Raw genomic sequence first — 25,958 nt, 5'->3', positions numbered from 1 at the left:
CAATATCGACAGAAAGCCGGATCCACAACGCGCCGAGACCGAAATAGATGCCGGAAGAAAAGCGAGCGAGCGTAAGCGCCGGACCGATTATCATTAAAAGGAGAAAATTAATTATATGTCGAGTGGTGTTGAGAGCATGGAATACGAGGATTGGGAATCGATGCGGAAATATGACGGTAGGTGTGCGTGTGTTTTGTGAGATTTGCATGAGCAGGACGAGGCTGGCGCGTATGCGAGGCCAGGAGGATCGAGGATGCGACCTAAAGTGTAGGCGTGCGGTTGCAGGATGTGCGGCTCTGAATAGGTTACGGGTGGGACGTCTCCTGCTGACGTTGCGTTGCGATGCGATGCGATTTGAATCTGGAGTTGCGGGATGTCGGGATAGCGTAATGCTATGCTTCTGCGAGGGCAGCGAGGAATGCGGAAGTGCGTTGGTCGCACGGAAGGGATCAATGCGGTGGTTTCTTGAATGATGCGTGGCAATGTTCAGCAGTTGCTGTTCAACTTGTGCTTCGGCCATGAGTAACCGGCTTGCTCCCATTTCTAACGCGCTAGGTCAGCCTATTGCGCTCTCACTTGCATGCATCGTTCGAGCCCTAGCTTACCGTAAAATTCGGATTCGTATACGCATCCATATGCTCCTTGATGTACTGCGTAGTCTCAAACCCAGGCGGATCGCACGTCACGCTCTCCTCACCCTTCTTCTGATACCACCGCACATAGTCAACGCGCAGGACGGTCGGAAACACCAGTCTGCCCAGTTCTATCGCCGTCCACGAATTGCTAAAGCCCAAGTTCAGAACCAACGACATCGGCTCCTCCGATATCTGCCGAGCCTGGATGTTGCCGTTTGGCCCGATGGCGCGCCCGTCGAGAATGAACATGGTTTGGCCCCCGACTTTCCACACAATGTACGCGTCTTCACCTTCGCCGGGCGCGTACTCGAACGAGTAGCGTTGGTAGGCTTTGCCGTCGAACCATTCTTTGTTGAGATTCGTCGTAGCTGAGATCGCTTGCTGGTAGGGGCCACCTGTGTAGGCGTTTGTGTAGCTGAGACGTTGGTCGGGGAAGGCGGTGAACTCGTAGTCGGGATAGTACCATATGTCGAAGGGTGCGACTTGATAGCTCTGCGTAGCCACAGGGAGACTAATGGGTGGGTAGCTGACGCCAACTTCTGCGATGTCGATCTCGGGCGCTCCTCTACCGGTCCCTGGGGTCGGATGATCTTGTCCGGGGCAGGTGCAGGATGGGAGTCTTTGCCCAGGCAAGCGAGACAAGCCGTCATAGCTTGACTGATTTGGCGTGATTCCAGCATCGCAAGCTTGATACGTATACGGCCACAGACCATCTGTCGTAGCCACGTATCCCGGTCGCCCCAAGTTACCCAAGGTCCACACACCAGGCCACAGCCCCATGACACCAGCGGGGCCCGGTAAAGACATTGATACTTCGAAGATGCCTCCTTTGAAGCAAAGTTGATTCCAGCTATTTAGCATTCCAGAGCGATAGTTGAGGCCATGATTGACGAACTTGTCTAGCCGTATCTCCAATACGCCGTCCCACGTCGTTACTGCGTCCGGATCATACCATTCCAAGTCTTGAGTCGCACCGTACCAAAGGTCCTGTGCGGTCCAGTATGGGTCATCCCCTTCGTAGAACGTGCGATTATTGTCGTTGAACTCGTCGCTGAAGACGAGCTCATATTCATCCCCGTTCTCGCCCGTCTTGCTCATCGCGTGGTCAGGAGTGTCGGGGTCTATCAGGCCGGTCCTGATATTCTTCAAATATGGGTACGCCTTTGCGTTGACAGTGGCCCATTCCTCCGCTGTCGGCTGCCTGCCCGGCATCTGATCCAGCGGCGTCTCATACCCTGATGTGAAATCGATGACCCCGGAATAGGACAGTATGGGTAACGCGATGAAGATAAATAGCAATCCAAAGATCATCAGAAACAGCCCGATAGTTGACGCGATATTTGCCCTTGAAAAGTGGTCTTTCCATCTGGCTTTGTATCGAACGTCGTCGTCCGGCATGGGGAGGTGCATGTCATCATCTTCTTCTGCCCCATCTCCCCAAAGCGGCCAGGCTAAACTACCTTTCTCGTCATACGGCGCGCTTAATCGATCGTCAATTAGGGATACATTTTTCTCAGCGTCGTAGTCCGTATTCAGCTTCGTTGTCGAAGTGTTCGGTGTAAGAAAGGGGTTGGCGGGTTTAGAGGCTTCTAGTGGAGTAGCTGTGCGAAAGGATGGAGCATATTTGGAACTTAGTGACGTCGATTTATTGGCGAAAAAGGTCCCGGGACTGTCCGTGAAGGGGTTGAAATACCGCGTATAGTCCGTACCGAGGTCGCGCATTGTCAGGGGAGTGCTATCTCGATGCACGTAAGACCCTCCTAAGTCCGGTGTACTCTTCCATCTCGACTGCTGTATCGGAGGCCTAGGAGGTGGCCGGGGTCGGGGAGGCGGAGTTTGTTTTGAATTGTGCGACCGGTTTGGCGACGCATTCGCGCCACTGCTAGGCTTATCGTATACGCTAGTGCGTCGTCTGCCATTGTCGACCTCGGAGGAGTCAGGGTTGAGAGGCGAGGATATCGGGGGTAGATGGGAGGACTGCTCGGATCGTATTGTCGGAGACTGGGAGCTTTGTGTATCTGAGATCGATTTCTCGCTGTCACTTGACGCTTTCTTGTGGAGGATATCTGGCGCGCTGGAGGATTTTCGGTGCGCGGTTGTGTCTGTTCCACGGAGGTAAGCTGCAGCTCGCTCAGCGTGCAAGCTCGACGGTGAGCGCCCGAATTGCTGAGCATCAACTGGCTCTCCCGTCCCCGAGACGTTCGCTCGGTTATGCGAGGCGGCATCCTGCGGCGGGGTTACTGGTTCCGCATCGCTGATCTCCGTACGTGTGTTATCCTCCATCTCTTCCCACGTATCTAGACAACAGCTACTATGTATAGTCCCAATTGCCAAACGCAAAGCTCGAGCGTATATAGACGTTTAACGATCCATATTCTGGGGCGCAGCGATAGCGTTCTGCAGTATGCCGAAGCTTGGGGGTCGATCGGGCACTTCGTCTTTCAGTTCAGGGTCGCTGGTACTGGGAAAGCCTGGGTAGCTTTGACAGCTGGTGGTGATGGTGGTGGGGTGCGAGCTCGAGCTCTCGGTGGGCCGACAGCGCCGGATTTGGTAACGGAAATGAGCGAGCGTCTTCTAGCGAGTGGATAGACTTCGAGAAGTCCTGAAGACAGCGGATAGCGGCAGAAATAGCGAGCGTAACGAAGCCGGGAAGCTGCGGTTTTTGTTGGGTGATGCGGAGCACCGCTGATAGCGCGTGCCTGCATGCCGGCTCTTTGAGGCGGGACACAGCGGCATGCTGGTGGCACGACAGCGCGCCGGCCAATCAGGCGCAGTGAGTGTTCCTCAGCCTCAATAACGCAACCGGCGAAAATCGTGATTTCATTCTCAGCCGGGAAAGTCAATGAAACGCCACTGTTCGTGTCCGCTGAGCAATCACGCCCATTCCTTGCTTTCACGCCATGTCTGCTGTTGCACGTCAACGTGCATCGTGAGGTCGCGATAAGAGTGCGTCGCCGCTGCAGACCAAAGGGATCACACTTCGCCATGGCATTCTCCATTGCGATAGGTGCAGGCGAATATGCACGTTCGTGAGCTTATCGGCGGGATCTACGACCCTGATCCTTCCGTGGCCGGGGCAGAACTGGAATCGCATCACAGCAACACGAACGTCAACCGTCCCACCGGCAGCCTGAAAGCTGTGCTTTGTGCTCAGTGTGCCATCGCAGAGGTTAAGAGCTGTTATGCGTGTCCTTCGATGCTGTCGGCATCTTCACGCCACACGCCCCGAATCCTTTGTTCATGAGGGCAGCGTGGCTATGCTTCCGTATATCTGTAACAGAGGTGGACATGGGTTCGAAAAACGTGACTTCGTCGTCGGACGATAATCACTGCGGAAGCTTGTTGAATGGTCGATATGGGAGACTGCAGCATGCGGTCCTTATGCGCTCTGCCTGCACCCAGTAAATGATAGTACGCGATTGCGCCTTGCTCCAGCCAATAAGGCACACCCATCCTGGATCGACCTATTAGCGCAGCTCTCAATGCACGATATGGAATCAAGCTTCGCTGAGCAATCTTCGGCCCAGTGAGCAAGAACGCGCGTACTTACATGTGGGTGCGGTGCCTGTCGTCTACCTCGAGAGGCAAATGCTGGCAGTATAGGAACGTTACGTGCTTCGTTTCCTGAGTCTGCCTGCCAGCGGCAGCTCTTTTCTTTCGATCGTGAAGAGAACCGGCGCGTTTGTTTGCACAATTATCTCTTCCTCTTTGGCATGATTGCTCGTACTGACCTGGTAGCCCATCTGCGTCGGCCAATCCTTGACGTCCCACTCTAACCCCGAAGTGGTGATCACTGCTGGGCCATAGATTGGTACGATCCCAACGTTCTCGGTGAACAGCCCGTTTGGCGACGTTCCACGGATAACATTGCGAGTAGCTCTCAAGATGAAGGACAGGCTGCGTTCTGAGAACAGCCATAGGCGCAACCTCGGGTCCCTGTTCTCTTCCCGAATAATTTCATGAAGTAGTCCAAGGCCTTGGTCTACTCTTCCTCCCAATGTACCCAGTACCAGAATCTCCCGTTGACGATTAGACGGATGCTTTGAGGAGATCTTCTGCATAGTCTTCCCAAAGTCAGTGCTATACTGGTCGTGGTCCTGGGATATTTCGACACCATGACCTGCATAGTAGTCTCGCACGTCGTCACGCAGCGAATCGAGGTCTCCGTGGATAGTATCTGGCAGCTACCTGGCGTCAGCAAGCCTGCCGTACCGAAGAACTTCCTCTCCTACATAATCGTCCCTACGCGCTGCTGCTACTCCGTTATCAAACATGTCGTACAGTCGGTTAGCGCCGCCATCGGCACAAATGCGATAATTGGTGTGTCTCCAAAGGCGCGAGAAGACAGAGAAATCCGTGATTGGCTGGTTCAGGATGAGAAGGTCTGGGGGAGTAACAGTGTCTGGGCCAACGCCCTCCGCAAGGAATAGTGTAGGGTTGTATTCCCTCGTTTCAGCCATGCTCATTTGTTCCTTCGTGCAGGATAAGCAGCGCCTGCCGATAAATGATATTTACGGTTGGATCAAGGAATGTTAGATGGAAGAGTGACGTTTGGTGAATCCGCGAGGGCTGGAGGGAATAACAGGAAATTTGCTTCAAGCTAGTGGCGTCGAGCTTTGCCACAATTGCACTAGCTTCTCTGAACGTCACATCTCCGCTCACGACAGCTTCTCTTCAACACTGCGACATTCAACACAGCTTTTGTCCATCGGCTATCTCGCCACTAATCAGCGCGCTCACTGATTGGGCAGTCGGCCCCTTGTCGTGCGCGGTGGCACTAATTTCCGATCAGTCAGCATGAGCCTCATCACCGAAGCAGAGACTTGTCTCTATGATTGGAAGTATCATGGAAAGAGGCTGTGCAAAGTATAGCAGGAATCCCGCTATCTGAATTCTGCAATTGCATCTTACAATACGCTGGGATGAGCCAAAGAGCTTTGCAACTACCCACCAGTCTACGGGTACCTGCGGCGATCCTAGTCATCCCACAATACACGGCCCCACCACTTTCACTCCGGACGCTATGGACAACCGTGCGGCCTTAGGAATGTGGTGAAACATCTTGAAACGCCAGGACCGAAGAAGCTTGGCCATCTGCCTTCGAACGGCGCGACAGCCTTGCCCCCATGTTCACGGTCTTGGTCTTTCTCCTGTGCGCAACACACCACAACTTCGCGTTCCGTGGAGCAGCTACAAAGCAAAGTCCATCTAGTGTCTTTCCCGATTGCTATCATGTAGGAGCATGTGTACGCATGTCCCAGCATGACTGTTCCATGCAAGTTTAGCACCATGCAATATCCGTCTCATCGTTCCAAACGGGTCTGAAAACTCACTCCTTCGCCCCAAGGAACATCAAGCATACCGTAATCCTGGGCCATTTCCTAGTCTCCATGGTCACTACGGACGCAACCACTGTTGCCTCCATGCTGGATATGTCAACACTGCAGCATGTCCCTCGCCAAGGTTGCCTCGGAGTCTGCGAAGCAGGCTATACTGTGTTACAGTGCAGCGTCCTGAATGCAAGCCTCAAAGAAGGTATCCTTCGTTTGCAGGCTCGCTAGGACATGCAGCTCCATCATCGGAGTGTGCTACTATAGAGCGGTAGGCAACGCGGACATCCAAGCGCTATTATTCCTCTTTGCACTGTGCTCAAACGAAGCAGATCTCTGCGCTCACTAACCCGGCTGAATTTGTGATCTTCCACGCAAAGATGGACAATGCTCCAGCATTGCTATCCGCTAAGCATGGCGGTTCCCCTCTATTCCTCGTAGGATTACATCTGCGACGTTTCTGAGCCAACTCTGGAGCTTGGAAGTGGCGACCACTCTCCACGATTCCACCAACTGCATTCGATGCATCAGTATCGAGTGAGTCGAACACGACCCGCATCGCATGTGTTTAGTGATGATCGATCGCCTGCCGTGGCTTGCTTACCTCTTACAACCGACTCCTTACTCATCCGCAAAGCAGCACAACAGTCTCGAGGACCCCCACTGGGAGACATACGGAACTTCGGTCTCATGCCCAGGCCCAGTAGAATGGAATTTCTAAGGAGACTGCCCACTGTGCAGAGCATGTCTCCGTGCTAATCCGTCGTGTCTCCACCATTTGTGCGTAGTCATGGACTCCACGACGAGGGCGGAGTATACCAGCGCAGGCAGCCGATAAGTTACTTTACAGAACTTCCGTAGAACATCTTCTCGGTCTTCTAGAAGGCTTCGGCAATGCCTCTTTGGGAGCGTCAAGCGAAAAGCTCCAGAGTCTCCCGCCAACGGCCAGCGGGTGTTTCAAGACCAGATCGAGCGCACGGGACACTAAACATACCGGAAGTGGTCGGGCCCAAACCCAATGGAGTTCTTTGCGGACTCAGGTCAGATCGCCATTGGACCCGCCGCGCTTGTGCGACCTTGATATTACCCGATCTGGCCAAAAAGGGTAATTTTGGCACACCGAAGCTAATTTGTGCCTGAGAGGTCCGCAAAAGAGCTACGAGCGGGATGACAAAGTTGTACAGCAATACCAAAGCCAGATTTGGCGAAAGCTGCACGCAGCATGCTCCGTCGCGAGTTCGCGCTTGAAGCCGACTTCGCGCACTGCGTCTACTTAGCACGATGAGGCTGCGGGAGCCATGCCCGATATGACCTAGCGCTACTCCAAAAACAGACCGCATAGCCAGGAGAGAGCGCGTGTTCACGCCTCACCGCATCCGCTCCAGGCCTCGCACTCTCCATATTGCACCTGCAGCATTTTGCTGTTTGACGACTCCCCTGTCTCTATTCTCGCGACACCGCCCCATTGCCTTACGCCAGTCGCGCCCTGTGCGGGCGCCTCTCCCCTACCCCGCAGTCGCTGCCCCTCGAGCATCCACCCACTGGGCCCCCTTCGTTATGGCGCCCTCGCCGCTTTGTACCTACTTTATAGCCGAACAGAGCACTACGAAGTACCATGGCGGGAAGGGTTCGTACCCTAACGTGCTTCTGTCCGCTAGCTCCAGAGCGGGCAGGTGGCTCTCGACCGTTCGCGATTAATTAATCAGGCACGTTGGCTTGCAAAGACACATCAAGCATGCCACAGTACGATCGATGTTACAAGCTGCGCACCGACGTCCGGAAGGCTCAAGCCACGACTCGGTTTGGACCCGGCCTGTCATCGTTATTGCAAGGTTAGATCATCGCTGGAGACCGTGCCACGCACGGGCGGTCAGCTTGCAGTTCATGCCCCTGCAGCTATCTGCTGAGCTGAAACAGGCAAGGCATTGCTGCATTCAAGTGCACCCAATTCTGCGGATCCTTGCGCAGAGCGCCAGCACGCGGCAAGGTAAGGCGCTTGGGACTACCTCTGCATACTGCTAGGATTGACGGGCCCCACTCTGCCCACTCCGAGCTATCTTGGAAGGAGCTAGGCTACTCTGTGGAAAGGTGACCCCGGCTGAGAGCTCATTGGCCTCAGCCTTGAATCAAATCCTGCGCAGGGCAGCCGTTGAAGGCAACCTACTGTGCAGTGCCCGAGCGTCTGGCCGACTGGATTCGGGGAGGACATAGTATATCACACGTAAGTCTCGTCTCCAGTTCTTGGTTCAGCCACTGCGTCCCCCTCTAAGCTTGAGCCAACACCTTAAAGCGCATCGTTCTATTTTATAACCTGCAAGCTCCCACTCCGGACCGCTTCATCCACCACATTCTCCCCTCAGCGAACCTCTTTCATACACCCTGCCCTCACGTCTTTCTATCTCTGTCGTCTCTGGACGCTATGAACCAGACACCCAAGGCCGAGTCAACTTCAACGCCCTCTCCCAACGCAACACCCCAGGGCTCGCCCTATCCTAAACCCATCAACCCGTACGCTAGAATGTCCCAACGACGAGCAATTGCGTGCACAATCTGTGCGAAGGCAAAGACCAAGTGCGACAAAGCTGTAAGGATACGCCCTATTCTCCGACTTTCCTCTGGTTGCTAATCAATAACGATGGTATAGGTTCCTTCATGCTCCCGGTGCACAGCAAAGGGACTTCAATGCGAGCCTCGATCTACACGACGAACATCGGACAACAGCTATCGGAATCCCAAGAAACACCTCGTCTCACCGAAGAGATTTCCTACTACCAATTCTATCCCAGCCATGGGCACGATGGGTACGATGGGCGCTTCGCCTCGAAGCGTTCCAAGCTCCGGCAGGCACCAAATGGTACGAGCAGTTTCGCAGATGGATTTCCATACTGCGGTGAAGCTTGGTCAACAACAGTCAAACTTCTCTGGCTTCCCTATGCTCACCCCTCTGCAAACATACACACCTCAGATTGTCGACGAATGTTACTCGTACTCCAGCAGCCCGGAACCCAGTATGGGAGCTTTCTCGCAACCGATGGAGAAGAGCGCCTTCCTTAGCTCCGGACGCTTGACACCTCAAACACCAGACACATTCGCCTACCACGAGCCTCTGTCAATTGCCGATCCTTTCGACCAGTACATGGATACCCAAGCATGGACTGACGACGGCTCAATACCCATCGGGCTTGGATTCGAGGGCGACATGCCTGGAATGCTACCCGCCGACATGTGGGCTACTCCCGAGCCTGAAGGCGTCATTCCTATGGGTCTCTGCGACTCACCAGCCCCGATGAACGGCTGGTCGCATCCGGCTTTGTCTCTATCGCCTCCCCAAGCCCCGAGTAGCATGCCTCCGCACAGCAAGGCCGTCCCTTCGCTGTCGATAAGCGAATGCTCCGCCGAAGACTTTAACTCCCCGAATGGCGTCCAAGGGGAATGGACAAGCTTTCAGCCCAATGCGGGTCAGATTATGGGGAAGCCTAACGCCACCGGGGCATTTATGGAGAACGCGAAGGCTATCTCGAATATCCAGCCGATATGGGAGGACCTCATCGTCCCTCGTACGTCGGCTTTCTAAAGCCCTTTCCAATCCCTACCGATAGCCGGGAAATCAAACTTAACAGCGACTTCCTATTGCAGTGCGAACATACTCAAGTAAGTCCTCCCTCTCATGCCTTCGTATGCCGTGGATTTGGGGTGGATTCTCCAGGCTCTCGGTTCCCTTACTCATTAATACCCGACGCTGACAGTACTAGGCGGCCAAGACCCAATCACCATTAGACATCAGTGGTTAGCGCGCATTAACTCGACTCTAAAACCGCGATCCAAACTTTGCTTTTCGCGTTAATCCGGGCATCTATAATACTGCGCGTACATGCCAGTCTCCGAATGTGTTGGGATCGCGAAGCGACGACCGAAGCCTCTCGAAAAGCACACAGCCTAGCTCCAGCCTCGTGCTCAGCCGTTTCGCAGCTACGCAATCTATCTGCCGGATCCCCGTATTCGCAAACGATTCCGAATCACCCCACCTGCTCGTGAGCCTCAGGTACGATTTCCAGATTAAGACACGCGGCATGCACCACGTTTTCTCAATCATTGCTTCCACACAGTCGGGTTATTTTCAGGCAGGTATGTCGCAAGGGCAAAGGGAGTCAACAACACGACCTTCCTGATGTATATACGAGTGTCGGTTGGAGATCCTTTGGGAGAGGGTAAAACGGTGTTAAGGCTTTCGGACCGTTTCTCTTTCTTCTCCTCTCTGTTTGGTGGATATACCCTTCCTTTGGTGCTTCTTCTTGGGTGGGGTAGATCGCGAGCGTTCTCTCCTTCTGTCTTTGACCATGATTTACGATCAGCAGCGCATATCATTCGGGTGGCTGTTTGCCTTCTTGCATGGATGGATGGCGCAAGTGGAGTTCGCACAGCATCGTTTGATCTTTCCTTGGGAGCTTCTTCCGGTGTTTCTGGATTGGGTCTCCTTTTTCTGCACCACTTCAATTTCTGTAATAGTAGTCGTAACTCTCGTCATATACTATTCTTGCACACAACCACCTTCATTCCATTCGCATCTTTACCTTTTTCCCCTGCGTCATGGTACGACGAATACGACCCAGGCACTGTATACAGCGATATAAAAAGGTTGATTGACGTCGATACGAGTTTCTCACCCCCGAGTTTACTGCTCGCTCGCTCCCCCTTGCAGCAGCAGAACACGAACGATCTTCGCGATCGTCTTCAGCCTCCGACTTTAGTTGCTTTTTCCTCAGCACTCGAGTTTCGCATTCGAAAGAGGACTTTTTCATTGGGTTTTACGGCATGCGGGTCCGCGAACCTGCTGACTACAGGTCGCGTTCGACATTGTGAATTGAATGCTTGTCTCACAGCACCAGGCTGCTCGGTAGCACGGCATGGGGGACTGGGACTGGGCAACGCCGCAAACGTCGTCCGCCCGCCTTGTTCGTGCCTCACCGGGTTTAAGCCGCCCATATCACATCCTGAGCGCTTCGCTCGAACCGCCACTCTTCCACACGCGCGACTCCCTTCGAATCAAGCGCAGAAGATTGCCGTCGCACAGTACGTCCCGGACTCGGGGGCCTACCTACGCCGCTTGTCTACCTACCCCTCTGCCCCCCACCCACGATCTCCTCACCACCGCCATCCAAACAATAACTCATCACTCTACATTTCTGCAACCTCTGCAGCCTCCAGAACCGACGCCGTGCCACGCCTTCACCTTCGCCTTCACACTTGCTGCACGCGGGGACCGGACCGCACTGTGGCACGGCAGCCCAGCCCAGCCCATAGCCCAGCGCTTTCTCAGCCCCCTGCCGCGCACGAGCCGCTTGTGAATGGGCTGGCGTATAGGATCATCCCAGGAGCGCGCAACGCTGCGGCTCAGCAGATCCCTGGCGGGCTTCCCGCAGGCGTGCGACAGGGGTGGCGCTGCGCTGCGTGTTTTGCGGTGGGTGAGTGATTGGCTGGCGCGGGGGTGGGTGTTGGGGTTTCGAAGCTGGGTTAGGCGGGATCGTGGGGTGTGGGTTTGGGATTTTGGGATGGATTTGCGGGCCAGCCGGTTTTTCGTGATAAGCTGCTGATGAGGCTTTTGCGACGTGTGTGTGCGTGGGAGTGGGGGCTTAGAGGCTGCGTACTGCGTACTGCGTACTGCGTACACGGTAGATGGCGGATTATTGATCTTGCTGGAGAGGGAGTGGGTGAGTGATTTGTGAGAAAGGTGGTGAGAGATCGCTCGGGAGGGCGAAGTACGGCGCGAGGCTGGCATCCTATCGCGATCTATCGATGCTGATGGACAGCACCGCGCTGCAAGGCTGCACACTTGGACTGCGCGCTGCAGGGCGTTTCCCGCCCTGTCCTTCGTTTGCACTACCGCGCATCTCCCATCTCTCACCTCTCTTGCTCTCTCCACCTCGCTCCTCTCGGAGCCTTGGAAATCCGATACATTCCGTATGTGTACACGTCAAATCACTGCCCCCCAGCTATACCACAGTACTTATCCGCATCTGCAAGGCTACGCTACGCTACAGTGAATGCACCAAACAGCACCCAGCCTTGCGGTCCCGCCGCCCGTTCGTTCGCAAAGCTGCTACGCCTCAGTTCTCAGGTTTACACAGTAGGCAGATAGATAGTGCTGCAGGTAATCGAAAAAGCGGGGGATCAATCACACAGCTCGAGCGTCACGTCGCGTCTCGCCCACCTAGGTTCTTTTGGGTGAAGCCTTATTGGATTGGGTTAGATGTGTTGGTGAATGAGGGGGATTCGTTCGAAGGAAGGAAGGATGTATAGTACATATGACATATGTAGACGTACGGCACAGGGAAAAAAAAAGGTTGGGTTGCCTCGGGCCGGTCCCTTCCTTCGCGGGGCGGCAGATCTGTTATTCGTCCGCTTAGCGTGGGAGCAGGGGGAAGGAATGCCGTTAAATGGTTCGATTTGGGAGGATTTAAGGTGTGGCAGCTTCCTCCCATGCTTTATCGGTGTGGCCGGAGGTCTCTTGTGTTTATATCCTACGCCTCATAGGCACTTCGTTGACGGCTTGCACACTCTATGCAGTGTGACCTGCTCAATATTGGGGTAGGGCGGCAATCAATCGCGAGGGAAAGGACGGCTATCAGGTGGTCGAGAACGAGCAAGTGTTCAGAGACATTCCGGCACAGTTTATTGCGGCGTGGCTACTTCTCCTAACCGTCCGCCAATGGCATCTCAGTTTGCCTCCTCAGGCGCGATACATGGCTCCTTGTATCAGATGAGCCACGAGGTGCAATCCGTGCCGCAAGGCATAAGCTAAGAGCGGATGTTGTCACCCGGGAGCGTCCCGTCGTCCCGCACGCTGAGGGTTTGCAGGCTCCCACGTGCCTTCCTACTGTGGTATGTCGAGGTGGCAATCGCGCTAGAATCTGGGGGTTGTTGTTTCAAGATGCTTGTGCTTGGATGTCTTCGACCAGTTACCCGGCGAGAGGATGATGTTCGCGCGGACGACGCGGGCGCGTAGGGGAAAAGAAGACCAATCGCTTGAGCATGTGGACGTGAAGGACGGATGCTGTATGTTTCTTCCAGCAGTGTAACGGTGCTGTACCTATCTCTTCGGACGCCTTCGCTATGCATCTCCACTTCTGCCTGGTATGCGCTGCCTGAATAAGTTGCTGCATCTCAGACGCGGCACCTTAATCGCGCTGTCTCTTCGCCTTTTCTCTTGGGTGGTTGTAGTTTGGCTTTTCGTTCGCGTAAGACTGCCCCGGTTGTACGGTTCTCCGACCAACAGCTATGCAATCTACTTCCAACTCTTATCTCTTTCCTCTCCCGACATCATCATACAGATGTCGTTTCCGCACACTGCAGAGGAGCTTGTATAAGTCCAGCTCTGTCACACACCCTCGACTTCAAAGGTATCCACGGTCCAAGTACGCCGGGTTCCGTAATCCAAGATGAGTAATACTTCCCAAATGGGCCATGCCAGTACCCAGGAACTTTCCATGGCTTAGACTAACAACGAATCTGTCAATAATTAGCAACATATCGAACTAAATTTACTTAGGAAGAAAGCGCATCAGAACTGCTTGCGAAAGCGCAGTAGCACTGCGTACACAGCTGCGCCCACATCTGCATAGCACAGCAATGGTATGTCTTGCGACGTCGTCCTTGCGGTAGTGGTGGTGTTGATAATTCGCTCAAGCGACGCTCGCTCCCTCGGCCGCGCGACTTTCCAAAAAGCCAAAAGAACGCAAATCGTGGCTTAGTCACCTTGGCACTACCGTGCAGCAAGGCTCATTAACCTTTCAGGCGTCCCAGATCCGATCTCGCTCGTACGTGAGCCATCGTCAGACCCCCCACTGTCATCGGAGAAAGAGAGACTAGTGATGGATTCCCTGCCCGTTCCGTTGTCTAGCCTTGTAGGGCTGGGCTACGCGCGGTGGTCGCGAATACGGCCTCCGATGATTGAACTCCGCTGACTAACGATACTTTGGTAAGTCGTTCTAACTCGGGGTTGTAGAGTTGGTTATAGGACGAGGAGGAAACCGGAGATGGGACTTGTCGCAGCCTGGTCACGCTGAGTAGACCTGCGACCGGCACAGCGTAGCTGGGGGAACAGGTTAAGCTTCGCAACCCCACTGCCCATGTACACGGGCGTGGATGCAGATTTGTGTAAGCTAGAGTCAAAGCTGCTTCTAACTATATCTTCTTTCGAGGCTGCTGTGAATTAAGGACCGTTTCAGCATGCACACGGACGGTTGGAAATGAGTTTGGAGAGGGGACCTGTGGTAGTGGCAGTGGGTGGCGAACCATCCCAGGCTTTCGGACTTGAGTTGAATTGGATGCTACTTGGGGCAGCATAGTTGTGTGCGTACGCTGGCTTTCGTCGGACATGTGTGTGGCTCAAAGGAGGTGAAGCCGCGAGAGGTGGATCGATCTTAGACTTAGCATGGTTGAAGGGAAAGCTGGCACGGAGATTCGAGCGAGAGGGCGTTAGCCACGTAAGTTCGAGTAGTGAGGCGTTGGTGCTGCCTGTGCGCGACCTGCATGCATGGCCTCGAGGCTCTGGTCATGCAACGCCGTCTGCTTGCCGGCTAACGGCGGGCTGCGGTGGTGGCAATATGCATGCCACAACAGTGAATGCTCGAGGTGGCTGGGGTTGCACTCGAACATCCAGCCAATCTCCTTTGGATTGAAAGTCCCGCTGAACCCGGAACGAGCGCCAAAGAATGCAATCCATAGACCTGCGTCCGTTGTCTTGCGACGCTCCAAGCGGTTTGCGCGATTAGACTGGGTACCGGTCAGCACTTACCCTGGCCAGCAACCTGCGGCTCCTTCCGACATTGCGTGAAGTTTACCTTTAGTTGCCTAAGAATCGGTGGTGGCAAACCACACCGGATCTCAATCCCAAACGATCAACATAAAGACGTGTCTGAGCGTTGCGCTTAGCCGTCACGGACAGGCCAACAACGTGACAACTCTTGGATTACCAAATCGGGAAGCGGACATGCCATTGAGATGCGGGAAGTTCCTCCAAAAGGCATGTTGGTAGGAGGTTCGCACTTAGCTGCAGCTGGTCGGCCCGTGGACAGGAGGTTGCCTTGATACAGGGGAGAATCGATGGAGTCGTGAGCTTATGCGGCTAGTTGTCATGCGTAGCCCCACATGAGCCCCAAGAATGGTGCGACCGTGCAAGTGACGCGGCTTAGAGGCTCTGCTTCGTGCATTAGGGGCATGTACGAAGCCATGATGTTGAGTTTGCCATCTACCAAGCTTCTTGGACATTCCAGGCCGGATCGAATGACCTTTCGAAGAGACGTGCTTCGATGCGGCTGGAAGTGGGGGAGCTTTGCGAAGTGAGCATGTAGGCGCCCGAAACGATTACTCCGGTCTTCATACCCCACGTGGAGAATCACGCCTGATATCGGAGCGCGAAGGCTGTGTGTAAAATTAGCGGACATTCATGTGCTCATATCTAAACAGGAATGCTCAGAAGGAAAAAGAAGTTAATTGATCAACTAGGTCGTATAAGCAGGGGGAGGACTCCGGCCGGGGTGTTGCAGCGGATAGTGGAGAACTCACCTCCACCCGTGGACAGCATAGCTCCCTTCACCTTTTGATGTAATCTGCTCTGGGCTCAGCGGCTGCAACAACTATTGAATGATCCCTAGAAGGCTCACAGTATAACTAGACATCCTTCGTCCAGTGTCACTTTCTGTATACGACCCAAGCAGATTCCTCAGTTGTCTGAAGCATGAACGTAGGTTACTGCGGAAACCGATGAGAACATTGAGTGGGTTCGTAAGACGGCAGCATCTGGTGAAGCGCTCCATCGCAACTCGTTGCGTGACAATGAGGTATTCCGCACGTATCGAGAAACTTGATCCAGGCCGCGTGGTGCACGGCATGCTTCCAGTTGGCTAGCCCAGGGCTAATTCAGTTCAAGCATTACGAGCCCAGGTATGATGCAAATCCTGTGTCGCGATGCCCATTTCCAGTTTAGAGAGGGTTTAGATAAGAGATAAGAGAAAAAGTTTATGAGTTTCGAGTTGTACGCAGTTGAGCTATGCGGCAAGTGTTGGACTCATTGCAAGCTTAGAACAATATCTAGAACAACGAGGAAGCGTAGAAAAGATTGAGGAGAGAGAGATGACGCGAGAAGTACAAATTGTACGCTAACTGGGGGGTCTGTCATAAGGGAGCCGGGCGAAATGGATGTGGGCCCTTCGCCCTCAAGCGTTGAGGGAAGAGAAAAGGGCAACAGGAGTGAAAAGATGTAGAAATAGATAGCAATGAAACCTCCGACCTAGTGCAAACATGCTATGTTAGTCAAGAACGTCTGTGGTTCATTCGAGCAATGATCGAACCCCGTAAAACCATCGGCCCAAGCCGAGCGGGTGAGCTAGATCCCGAGAGGGTGGTGGACTTCGGTGCTTCACACGGGAGTGACTTAGCATGGTTGTAATCAGTAGTATCCGCTCGTGTCGATCTTGTGCGGCAGGCGGAAGTCGCGAGAGAGCTGTTCGATCTCATATGCTAAGGTTTCGCTATCGAGATCTGCTGCATCCTCGCCCTTGGGTCGTCGAGCCCTGACATTCTCCAGGACTTTGCCCTGCGTCGCTGGTTAGCTAGGTCAACTTTCGCTGGCGACGAAGCGGCTTGGATAGGGGGGGCCCTCCTCACTGACCTGTAGCAACTCTTCGCGTACCGCACGATACTGTTCGGCCTCGCGGATTGTGTATCCTAGCAAGATCTCAACGACCCTCTGCTCAGATCCATCTCTGCCCCTCTTGACGAGGCTAAAGCGGCCCTCCTCGAGGTTGCGCCGCGTCTCCCAAACCTCGTCCGTCACCCACGGCAGCGGCAGCCAGCTATGCATGCGCTCGCATAGCTGAATGATGCTTGTCCAGCGAAGCGCGCCTCCATGGACGACGCGTATCTTCTCCAGCCGGTCATTCCTGCGCTGCACCACGGTCTTCCAGAGGACCAATTCCAGATTCGATATTATATATGTCTCTCCCGACTCGGATTTAGGCTGCCCGGTATACTGAATATATAGATCTTGCAGCCCGGTCAGGCCCGCCTCGGCGAAGCGCAGACCCTGTAGAGAGCTGGGTTGTCTTAGGAACTCGGAGACGTGGACGGTGAGCTCTAGCCTCTTGATAGAGGGCCGGAGAGGCGGGGACAGTCGCCTGAACCTTGTTTTGAGCTCCCAGAGCAGCCAGCAGCGGGCCCTAAATGTGGTCGCTACGAAGGCAAGCGCGTGGGTCTCGCTGTACAGTTGGCGGCACGTAAGCGACAGCGCCAACGGGGATCGTGAGATATGCGGAGGTGGGACCAGTGGATCGTGCGCAAAGTAGAAGACATAGAGCAGGTTGCGTACTTCTCCCGGTAGGGCAAGAAGCGGCGAGGCTGTCGCCATCGGGATGCCCAACGTGGTATCGCGACAGGCTCGGGAGCAGCGCGCGGAGGACGGGGTGTGGTCGAGCGTCTCTGTATAGCTGGAGGCACGATGTTCGGTGGTTCGCGCTGGACGCCTGTTCAAGGACGGTGAGACCAGATGCCTAATGATAGTGTAGTCAGCGGGCCTGTGGTTGGACGCTGGCGCAGCCTTACTGGCAGGCTGCGGCGTGATTGGCGGATACGGCGCAAAGGGCCTTCTAATGATAGAATCCGGGGATGATCTCCCGCCTCGTGGCAATTTCCCGGGCTGCAGATGGGAGGCCTTCGTCTCCGACAGCAGCAAGGCCCGCTTCCTCGACGAGCGATGAGCAGCAGTAGGTGGTAGTGTGGTAGTGTGGCAGTCGAGTTGCGGCAGCACTTCCAAGGTTGCACCTTCCCCGCGGTCGCCGAGCCGATCGGCTCTTTCCTCACGTGGGCGGCTCTTAGTCAGACCTCAATTCCCGTCCTGTCCACACCACGCCCACACCACGCCCACCCCAACCACCGCCGGAGCGACATCGCGACGCTTTCGCCCGCCGTCGTCTGACCGTCGCCACGAATAGCTGTCTTAGATCGCCGGCCCGCTGCGTGGCTGCTCAGCCGCAAGTCGCGCACACGAGCCACATAGGGCTGTCCACGGCAACTAACATTGGCGCTTCCGTGTCTTGTCGCCACACTCCTCGCAGCCCTTCGCGAGCCCAGCTAGCTCTCTCGAACCATCACTCGCCGACCCAGCGGCTCAGGCAGCGAGACGTGCTCGACCAATTGGCCCCTGCGGCCACGGGAGGTAGAGGCTCTTGCGCCTGCAGCTCAACCCAGACGGGATAGTCATTGTTCACCTCGCCCCAAAACGGATAGCCATCGTGCACTTGGGTCCGGGGTACGCTAATATTATCGTCGAGACATGGCAGCTTTTCACGAGTCCTTGGCGACACCACCGTCCGTTCAGCAACTGCACCAGAGATCGCGGTTTGCCTGAGGACGCTGTCGGTCTACGGCCTGGAATGCCCTCCACGTCCACCACAGCGGTTCACTATATCGGGAGTTAAACACATCGCTCGGATCAACTCCCGCGCCCCTCCCACGTTTCTAGACCCTTCAGGCAAGCCTTATGCCTTATCAAGGAAAGATCGGTACAAGCTTCACTGTGAGTATCCAGCGAACAGGACAGCGGGAGTGAGCCGCACTTTTTCTATCTTTATACCTCAACACCATGAGAGTATACCACAATGACTGTTTAAATACTACACCAGGAACGGGCTCCAAATCTGCCATCAACTCTTTCTCGCGTTTGCTTCTTGCCAGCTTCCTTCTGTTTCGTTTCAACCACAGCTGAGAGCATAGCCTTCCGATTCTAGTTTCTTTTTTCATCCTCCAGCCCCAATACAGCGGCATTCCTTTGCGCTAAGAGCAGGCACTTACTCCCCAGCCTCAATCCAGCCTGTGTGCCAACTCGAAGCCGTCCTTTGACGTTGCTGGGCCCGGAATCACCCAAGATCGTCTAGCGTCTACCCTAAACCCCACGGTCGACCTAGGACCACGCTGCCGAGCCAAACCACCATGCTTCCGGAATCGCAACGGAGAGGAAGTTGCAAACCCTGCCGCGAGAGCCAGGCTCAGGTGAGCAGCATTTCTGCTTGGGATATTATAGACATACCAGTACTAACAAGTCTCAAGTGCGACAAGAAGAAGCCGCGGTGCAGCGAGTGTGTAACGAACAACAAGCCCTGCGGAGGCTACGACATGGGCCACATCTTCATCAACGTCAACTCAACCGGCCCGCCACCCGTCTGGAACCGTTCTCAGAATGCGCAAAAGTATCTGGTCCTGGATATGGCGTCTCAGCCAACACCCACGCAAGAACAGGTCCCCGTCATACCAGCCACCTCGCTGCCCCCGACGTCCCTAGCATTTTGTTCAATGGGAGGTTCATCGTCTATGACCGCACTGGCACCGCCTGCGCTCCCGACATATCCAGTGCCGGACTCCGATCCGAACAATATACCTGGAATAGTTGAATTATTCCTCGACCTATACTACAGACGCAATGGCCTCGAGAAGACGTCGACCGACCTGCTGTCCATCGGCAACGAATGTGGAGGCTGGAGATCGCTACTCCCATACTGGCTGGGCCAGTCACCCATCCTCGATACGGCCATCGGAGCGCTGGCTGCGTCTTTCGTGGGAACGCAGTATGAAGACGAGAGCCTGATCGACCAAGGCAGGAATATGTATTTGAACGCACTCCAAATGGTTCAGCATGCGCTTCCGGAGCCTGATTCCTCAGATCGAAAGGACTTATTGGCAACGACGCTCGTAATGAGCTCCACGGAGCTTTTCTTGTCTAACGGCGGAGGCCCAAGCCAGCTTACGCACATTGAGGGCGCGACGCGTCTCCTCCACGGCGCCTTCAAGAGCATGGACTTCGAAGAAATCCATGTTTACATTTTGAACCAGGGCCTCTTCGAATCGATTTCGACCAGGCGTCGCTACGCCTTCTCGTCTCCCTCATGGCGCCCGTTGATCCGCCAGTTGTACTCAGTTCCCCGAACAAGCCGCAACGATCTGTACTTCCAGTGGTGCGAGACCATTCTACCACTGCCGAACATCCTCAGCGCCGCCGACAGCGTTACCACTTCCGCGGCATCCTCGCGTACGTCTACACCCACACCTGCCTCCGCCGTTCTCGGTATTCTCGACGACCTCACGACGCTGGAACAGTCATTAGCGCCCTGGAGTGAGCTGCTGAAAGCCAACACACCCGGCCCATGGACCTTCCCGGCCGCCCAAATCAGCGCGGATTCGGTCCCGTTCCCTCTCCAATTCGTTTCGATCGAAGTATGCACGCTTTTCTGCCTTCATTGGGCGTCCCAGCTCCTGATCCTCGACGCGCGCCACGCACTCCACGCGCACCTTCCACTTTCTGAAATCCCCGAACACCCCTCCCCCGCTACTCTTCTTCCCCAAATGACCGAATACGCATCGCTCATCTGCCGCTCGATTCAATTCTGCACCCAGAATACGTCTTTCGCTTCGACCGAAAACATGTTCCTCCCTCTCTTTGTAGTAGCCAGCTACTACATGCGAAACGGAGACGAGGACAGGATGAAGTGGTGCGTCGGCGCCTTCAGTCGCATAGCTTCGGAGCAGAAGATTGGGTACGCCATCGAGAAGCTTGACCTCACTGAGCGGAGAGTCAACGTTGGCGTGTACAACTTCGGCGGTGTATGGGACGAGGCATGAGAGCTACAACGTCCTGGAGACGTTCTTATTCACGACCAATCGTCCCCTCCCCCTCCGATCACTCTTTCTCATCACACTCTCGCTTCACAGCCATCTCTCGTTTTCAAATTGTTGTACACATAGCATAGCATAGCATACCTCCCAGCATTTCCCGGCGTTGGATATCATGGCATAGGACGGCACTCGTTTTTTGGCAGCAGCATTTTCACGGCGTTATATACCGCACTCGCTTCGAAGCACACTTTTTTTTTTAACAGGAGTTTTGACATTGGGTTATCGCATAGCGTTTCGGACCACTCGTTGAAAAAGCACATGGGCATTTGCAGGCGCATTTTTTTTCCTTAGTGGGATAGCTAGCGATAGCAACCCCACCCCTTCCAATCGTCCACACAGTCTCCGAATATCTTTCTCGGTGAATATCCCAGCGACATCATCATCAGAACGCGGAATCAATACCGCCCTCATCTCATGCTAGCTAGCAACTGCAACCACGCCCAACCTGACATCCATTTTGCACCCCTGCATCCCACACACATCCCAATCCCAAAAGCATTCCTGCATCCCCGCTAGTATAGCGTCCGCTTACCTCAGACTTCTATTCTTCCCCTGCATGCATGCGTTAGCATTAAGCCCCTGCTGCCCTGCATGCGTTTGGCAGACCCGATGTGACGGTCACGGTCGGTCAGGTCACACAGGAACCTGAAGATCTAAGGCACGACACGCTTTCGCCAAGCTCTTTGGCTCTTAGACAAGTCGCCACTCATCAGCCCGATCGGCATACATACTGCAGATACACATGCGGCCGCCTGCGCGGCCTGCCTAGTCCAAACACCTGGCCACAACTTGAACCAGCGGTATAGCGTATGCAGACGATTGGGAAAGATCGTCGCAATGGTGTCGATCATGAATTCGGGGATTCCGATGAGGGAGGGGTAAGGTGAGGAGGGGTCCGACTCATCATCACTCACTCATATCCTCACCGACTCGACTGTTACACCGACTTGTTACACCGACTGTTCCCTGTGTAGATGAATAATGCCGGGGTGGTAATGAGACGGTTAGCATTTCGCTGATTGGTGGCATTTCGCTCAGCTGGTATTGTGGGTTTGGGTTTGGGTACAGATTGATCGTCCAGCGTTTGACGCAGAGAAAAAGCTTGGGATGATGCATGCATATACCTACGTGATGCTGCTTTTAACGCCTCCAGCATCCCTAAAGTGACAGGACACCAAGAAAACGCGCCGACCGATGCACAAACGCCAACCAGAGTACAAAGCCATGTCCAGAGCAGAGAAACATTACAGTCTAGAAAGAGCAGTGATAAACTGCACATACCTAGCTAGCCCACTAAATACGAATCATACACATCGGCCCATCTCTTTGATCACTGCCGCTCGCTTATAGGATATCGAACTCCTTCTTCAGATGCACGATCAACTTCCACTCATCTTGAGAGACATCGGTCCTAAAGTACTTCTTGAGCGTGTCGATAGACTCTCGTGAGATGTGCGAGTACAGTGTATCCTTCTCTTCCAGGTGGCGGCCGTAGAGGGGTTGGTTAGGGCCTTCGATCTTGACGGCGACAGAGGGCTGACCCTTTTTGCAGACCTGGATTTGCTTGTGATCGCGCTCGATGGAGGTGCTGTGGTACATTAGCGAACACTGAATAGAGAGGGAGGGAATGAACTTACACTCTACCTAGGTCGATGATTTCCTTGACACCCGTAACAGGATTCTTCTTGATCGCAGCGATAGGCGTCGTCATCTTGAGATTGCCTTCAACGACGTCCACACCCACAACGATTGGGTCCTTCTTGTTGAAAACGGCGACCGGATTGAGGATGCACGGGAACACGGCCAGCATTTTCGAGTCCTCTTTCTTCTTCTCCTCCAGCTGCTTCATGTGAGACGTGAACTTGTCGAAGAGGTGGTAGATGATATCGGCTTCGAAAATCTTGACTCCGATCTCGTTGGCGTATGCTTGCGCGTCCTTGTCGACCTTGACGTCGAAGCAAAGCATAACAGCGTATTCGGGAGCTTTTTCTAGCATGATACCGGCACGTAGGACGTCCTTCTTATATACAGGACCGATGGAGATAGTGGCAACAGGGATCTTAGACACGCGCAGGAACTCTAGCAAGGCTTCGAGGGAACCAAGGGTGGACGCTTGGACTGATACGCCGCGGCCAGTCTTGGAGACTTTGCTGAGGAGGTGGGCCAGGTCACCCATGACTTCATCCAGGAGATCGTCCTCGTCGTCATCTGGACCAACCACGAGTAGTCGCGAACCAGCGATTGCGGAATCAAGACCATCGGCAGCAATCTTGATACCCATGGCAGCTTTGACCTCTTTGTTGTGGACGTACTGAGACTTGACACGGAGTTCCTTCATCTCGGCCGGTGTGAGAAGGGCTCGAATATTTGTTGCTATAGGCTCCGGATTACCGCAGAGCACTATGCGGTCACCTTCGTGTAGAACACCGTTGGAAAGGACAACGTCGATAGTCGTGCCGAGACCTTCGATGACCTTAACTTCCAGAACGGTGCACTCGACTTCGGAGAGATACATCAGATTCGTTGTCATGCGCTCTTGCGTGAGCTTGATGATGAGCTTGAGCATGTCTGGAATACCCTCGCCGGTATGTGCAGATGTGGGAACCACCGACACGTATCGTGACATATTCTTGTTTTTATAGAAGAGCTCCGAGTTGAAACCTTGCTCTTGCAGCTGGGTGTGCACGAAGTTCCATCGGTCCTCGAATTCTCTCTTCACCCGGTCTTTCTGAAGGCTAAGGCTGTCTTCGAAACCGTTGTTGTCGATCTTCTTCCAGTCGAGCAGACGATCGATTTTATTGAGCGCGACAATAAAAGGCGTCCGTCTTTCTCGAAGTAACCGCATTGACTCTAATGTTTGTGGCTCGAGACCATGCATGATATCGATAACTAGAATGGCGATGTTACATAGCGAGGAACCGCGGGAACGTAGGTTCGTGAAAGACTCGTGTCCAGGCGTATCAATAACGAGCAGGCCGGGAACATTGAAGATGAAAGAGTCGTCTTTGTTGACTACAGCTGTCTTCTTCACCAACGCCTCCTTGGGGAAGTAAGTAGCACCAATCTGTTGAGTGATACCACCAGCCTCGCCTTCTTGAACGTTAGTCTGCCGGATCTTGTCAAGCAGCTTTGTTTTACCGGTGTCGACGTGACCGAGAATACAGCAAATGGGAGACCGGAGGTTGTCTTTGGAACGTGCCGCTAAAGCCTCTTCGTGTTGTTTCCTTCGCCGTTCTGCGGCGGCTGCCTTTCGCGCGGCTTCAGCCTTCTGCGCGGCGGTACCCTCTTCTTCGTCCGAAGATTCCTCCTCGCTATCTTCTTCGGATTCTGAAGTTGATTCGGCACCTCTGGAGGGGGCTGCTTTCGCAGGTTTTGTTTCAGCGGCAGCTTTGGCTTCCTTCGCCTTCGCCTTCCTCTCCTCCTCTTCATCCGTATCTACGTCCCAACTATCCTTGACACCCTCCATAGCGTCAGCCTGAACTTCCCAGTCTTCGCCAGATTCACTCAGCTCGGCTTTCTTTGCCTCAGCCTCTTCTTGTGCCCTTTGGGCTTCGGCTTCAGCGGCAGCGGCTTGCTCCTCGGCAACCTTGAGTTCTTCGAGCTTCTTCGCCGCCTCTTCGGCCTCCTTTTCTTTCTGGACCTCAGCCTGGCTCTTCTTCTTCTTCCGGTTGTCATAGACAGGCTTCTTCTTCTCCGTAGGCTGTTCGAGCGCTTCAACCTTTGCAGCTCCGCTCTCGAGCATCTGTTTTAGTCGAGCTTCACTCCTGGCCTTGGCTTCCTTTTGTGCCTTGGTAAGGTACTTGCCCTCCTTCTTCAGCTGCTCAATCTTCTCCTTTTCCTTCTGTTTCTTGAGCGCCTTGGCTTCTGCCTTCTTTTTCTCTTCCTCTGCCAGTTGCCGCTCTTCCTCCTCAATCCTAGCCTTCTCCTCGGCTGCGAGCCGAGCGCGTTCCTCTTCTTGTCTCCGTCGCTCTTCTTGTTGTTTCTGAATCGCAGCAAGTGCGGCGGGTATCTTCTTCTTCTTACCAGCGGGGCCAGCAGCGGGAACAGCGGCGGGCTGAGCAGCGGGCGAGGGGGTATCGGTAGGTATCGCCTCGGCGGGCTTCGCAGGTTCGGTCTTTGTGGGAGCGCTGGCTTTCTTCTTCGCGGCCTATGACGATGACGTTAGCAGTCATTCCAGTCGATAACCATCTGAAGATCACAGAGGTGATAGCTAAGCAAGTAGAGACAGGGGGCGCATACCATCTCCTTTTTCCGCTGCTTTTCTTTCTCCTTCTTCTCCTTCTCCTTCTCAGCCTTCGTTTTCACTCGCGGCCCATCATCCGTCTTAGCTTCCTTTGATTCGTCCTTCTTCTCCTCCGCGGGCTTCGCCTTCTTGGGGTTGAAGTTGCCGGCGAAGACATCATCGTCGTCGAAATTCGCCTCCTCTGGTGCCTTAGCAGCCAGGCCTCCATTTGTGCCATCAGCGGTCGGGTCTTCGCCTTCTACCCAGTCCTGGTCTGCGCCCTTCTTGTTCTTTTTCTTCCCTCGCTTTTGGATAGCAGCCATCAGGCCACCTCCCAGGGCATCCTCTTCTGGCGCAGGCTCTTCGGCCTGGGGTTCTGCGGTGGCATCCTGCGGTGTGACGGACTCGCCGAGGTCAGCCTCCCAGTCGTCCTGGGCCTTCTTATTTCCCTTCTTCTTTGGAGGCATTGCGTATGTGGTATGTTATCGGAAGCGAGGCGCGGGCGCGTTTTTGTCTCGAAGGTTGTGGGTATTGAGCTGCCTGTGGCGGGGTTGAATGTTACCGAAGTGGGGAGGCGCAGCTGTGGAATTAAACCAATAAGTCCGTGGTTAAAGAGGCGAAAGCGGGCTTCGAGGAACGGACTAGAGAGCCCTCAAGTAAAGAGAGCGCCAGAAACTGCTGGAGGCGAGCGCACAAAAAGACAAAATTTCGATTGTTTGCGAATGTGTGACCCGATTTGGCGGGGTCGCTGCACCGATGCCAAGACGCTAGGGCACTGTCAGCACTCCGACATAAGCAGTCCAGGGTTGTGCTGAATGACTCTTCTATTGCCTAGCTTTCTCATGACCATACCTTGGTTCTACCGCGTCTTCGCCCGAGGGTCTGCACACAGTGCCCCATCGAGCGCTATTGCACGCAGTATAACGGCCGTATTTGTCACTTCGTGGCCAGGGGACATCTCATAGGTGAATGTAACGCTCACACTTCAATTACTGCTATGCAACCACCATACATCCTACTAGTCAACCCCGTAAGACCCATTTAGTTTTG

The 25,958-nt window shown here is 54.4% G+C and overlaps 9 protein-coding genes across 9 annotated transcripts; 4 read left to right on the top strand and 5 right to left on the bottom strand.

Moving 5' to 3' along the window:
- Positions 1 to 486: 486 nt before the first annotated feature.
- Positions 487 to 2,357, bottom strand: BU26DRAFT_433351 (glycoside hydrolase family 16 protein; the record flags this gene model as incomplete). The annotated part of the gene is made up of 2 exons (XM_033824025.1): positions 487 to 543; positions 606 to 2,357. The coding sequence occupies 2 exons, from the start codon at positions 2,355 to 2,357 to the stop codon at positions 487 to 489; spliced, it is 1,809 nt and encodes a 602-aa protein (XP_033680672.1).
- A 719-nt stretch (positions 2,358 to 3,076) lies between these two features.
- On the bottom strand, positions 3,077 to 3,634 carry BU26DRAFT_508288 (uncharacterized protein; the record flags this gene model as incomplete). Its single annotated transcript, XM_033827066.1, has 1 exon — positions 3,077 to 3,634. One exon carries the CDS (start codon positions 3,632 to 3,634, stop codon positions 3,077 to 3,079), a length of 558 nt encoding a protein of 185 aa, XP_033680671.1.
- Positions 3,635 to 4,243: 609 nt separating this feature from the next.
- On the bottom strand, positions 4,244 to 5,101 carry BU26DRAFT_432897 (thiamine pyrophosphokinase-like protein 1; the record flags this gene model as incomplete). The annotated part of the gene is made up of 2 exons (XM_033824002.1): positions 4,244 to 4,819; positions 4,868 to 5,101. The coding sequence occupies 2 exons, from the start codon at positions 5,099 to 5,101 to the stop codon at positions 4,244 to 4,246; spliced, it is 810 nt and encodes a 269-aa protein (XP_033680670.1).
- Positions 5,102 to 8,384: 3,283 nt separating this feature from the next.
- Positions 8,385 to 9,539, top strand: BU26DRAFT_568223 (uncharacterized protein; the record flags this gene model as incomplete). Its single annotated transcript, XM_033833748.1, has 2 exons — positions 8,385 to 8,549; positions 8,610 to 9,539. 2 exons carry the CDS (start codon positions 8,385 to 8,387, stop codon positions 9,537 to 9,539), a joined length of 1,095 nt encoding a protein of 364 aa, XP_033680669.1.
- Positions 9,540 to 9,700: 161 nt separating this feature from the next.
- BU26DRAFT_73310 (uncharacterized protein) lies at positions 9,701 to 11,596 on the top strand. The gene has a single exon (XM_033836281.1). It carries the CDS (start codon positions 10,134 to 10,136, stop codon positions 11,433 to 11,435), a length of 1,302 nt encoding a protein of 433 aa, XP_033680668.1. The 5' UTR covers positions 9,701 to 10,133; the 3' UTR covers positions 11,436 to 11,596.
- On the top strand, positions 11,597 to 12,511 carry BU26DRAFT_73309 (uncharacterized protein). The gene has a single exon (XM_033836280.1). The coding sequence runs from the start codon at positions 11,759 to 11,761 to the stop codon at positions 12,260 to 12,262; it is 504 nt and encodes a 167-aa protein (XP_033680667.1). The 5' UTR covers positions 11,597 to 11,758; the 3' UTR covers positions 12,263 to 12,511.
- Positions 12,512 to 16,412: 3,901 nt separating this feature from the next.
- On the bottom strand, positions 16,413 to 17,369 carry BU26DRAFT_568222 (uncharacterized protein; the record flags this gene model as incomplete). The annotated part of the gene is made up of 2 exons (XM_033833747.1): positions 16,413 to 16,559; positions 16,635 to 17,369. 2 exons carry the CDS (start codon positions 17,367 to 17,369, stop codon positions 16,413 to 16,415), a joined length of 882 nt encoding a protein of 293 aa, XP_033680666.1.
- A 1,580-nt stretch (positions 17,370 to 18,949) lies between these two features.
- On the top strand, positions 18,950 to 20,632 carry BU26DRAFT_508284 (uncharacterized protein; the record flags this gene model as incomplete). Its single annotated transcript, XM_033827065.1, has 2 exons — positions 18,950 to 19,009; positions 19,067 to 20,632. 2 exons carry the CDS (start codon positions 18,950 to 18,952, stop codon positions 20,630 to 20,632), a joined length of 1,626 nt encoding a protein of 541 aa, XP_033680665.1.
- A 1,125-nt stretch (positions 20,633 to 21,757) lies between these two features.
- BU26DRAFT_607862 (uncharacterized protein) lies at positions 21,758 to 25,610 on the bottom strand. The gene is made up of 3 exons (XM_033835792.1): positions 24,926 to 25,610; positions 22,324 to 24,833; positions 21,758 to 22,274 (listed from the first exon to the last, which is right to left on the bottom strand). Exons 1-3 carry the CDS (start codon positions 25,373 to 25,375, stop codon positions 22,031 to 22,033), a joined length of 3,204 nt encoding a protein of 1,067 aa, XP_033680664.1. The 5' UTR covers positions 25,376 to 25,610; the 3' UTR covers positions 21,758 to 22,030.
- Positions 25,611 to 25,958: the final 348 nt, after the last annotated feature.

The sequence above is a fragment of the Trematosphaeria pertusa genome (assembly GCF_010094035.1).
Source record: "Trematosphaeria pertusa strain CBS 122368 unplaced genomic scaffold BU26scaffold_12, whole genome shotgun sequence".
NCBI lineage: Eukaryota > Fungi > Ascomycota > Dothideomycetes > Pleosporales > Trematosphaeriaceae > Trematosphaeria > Trematosphaeria pertusa.
Note: the sequence above shows the minus strand (reverse complement) of the source record. Positions and strands in the feature narration are given on the sequence as shown.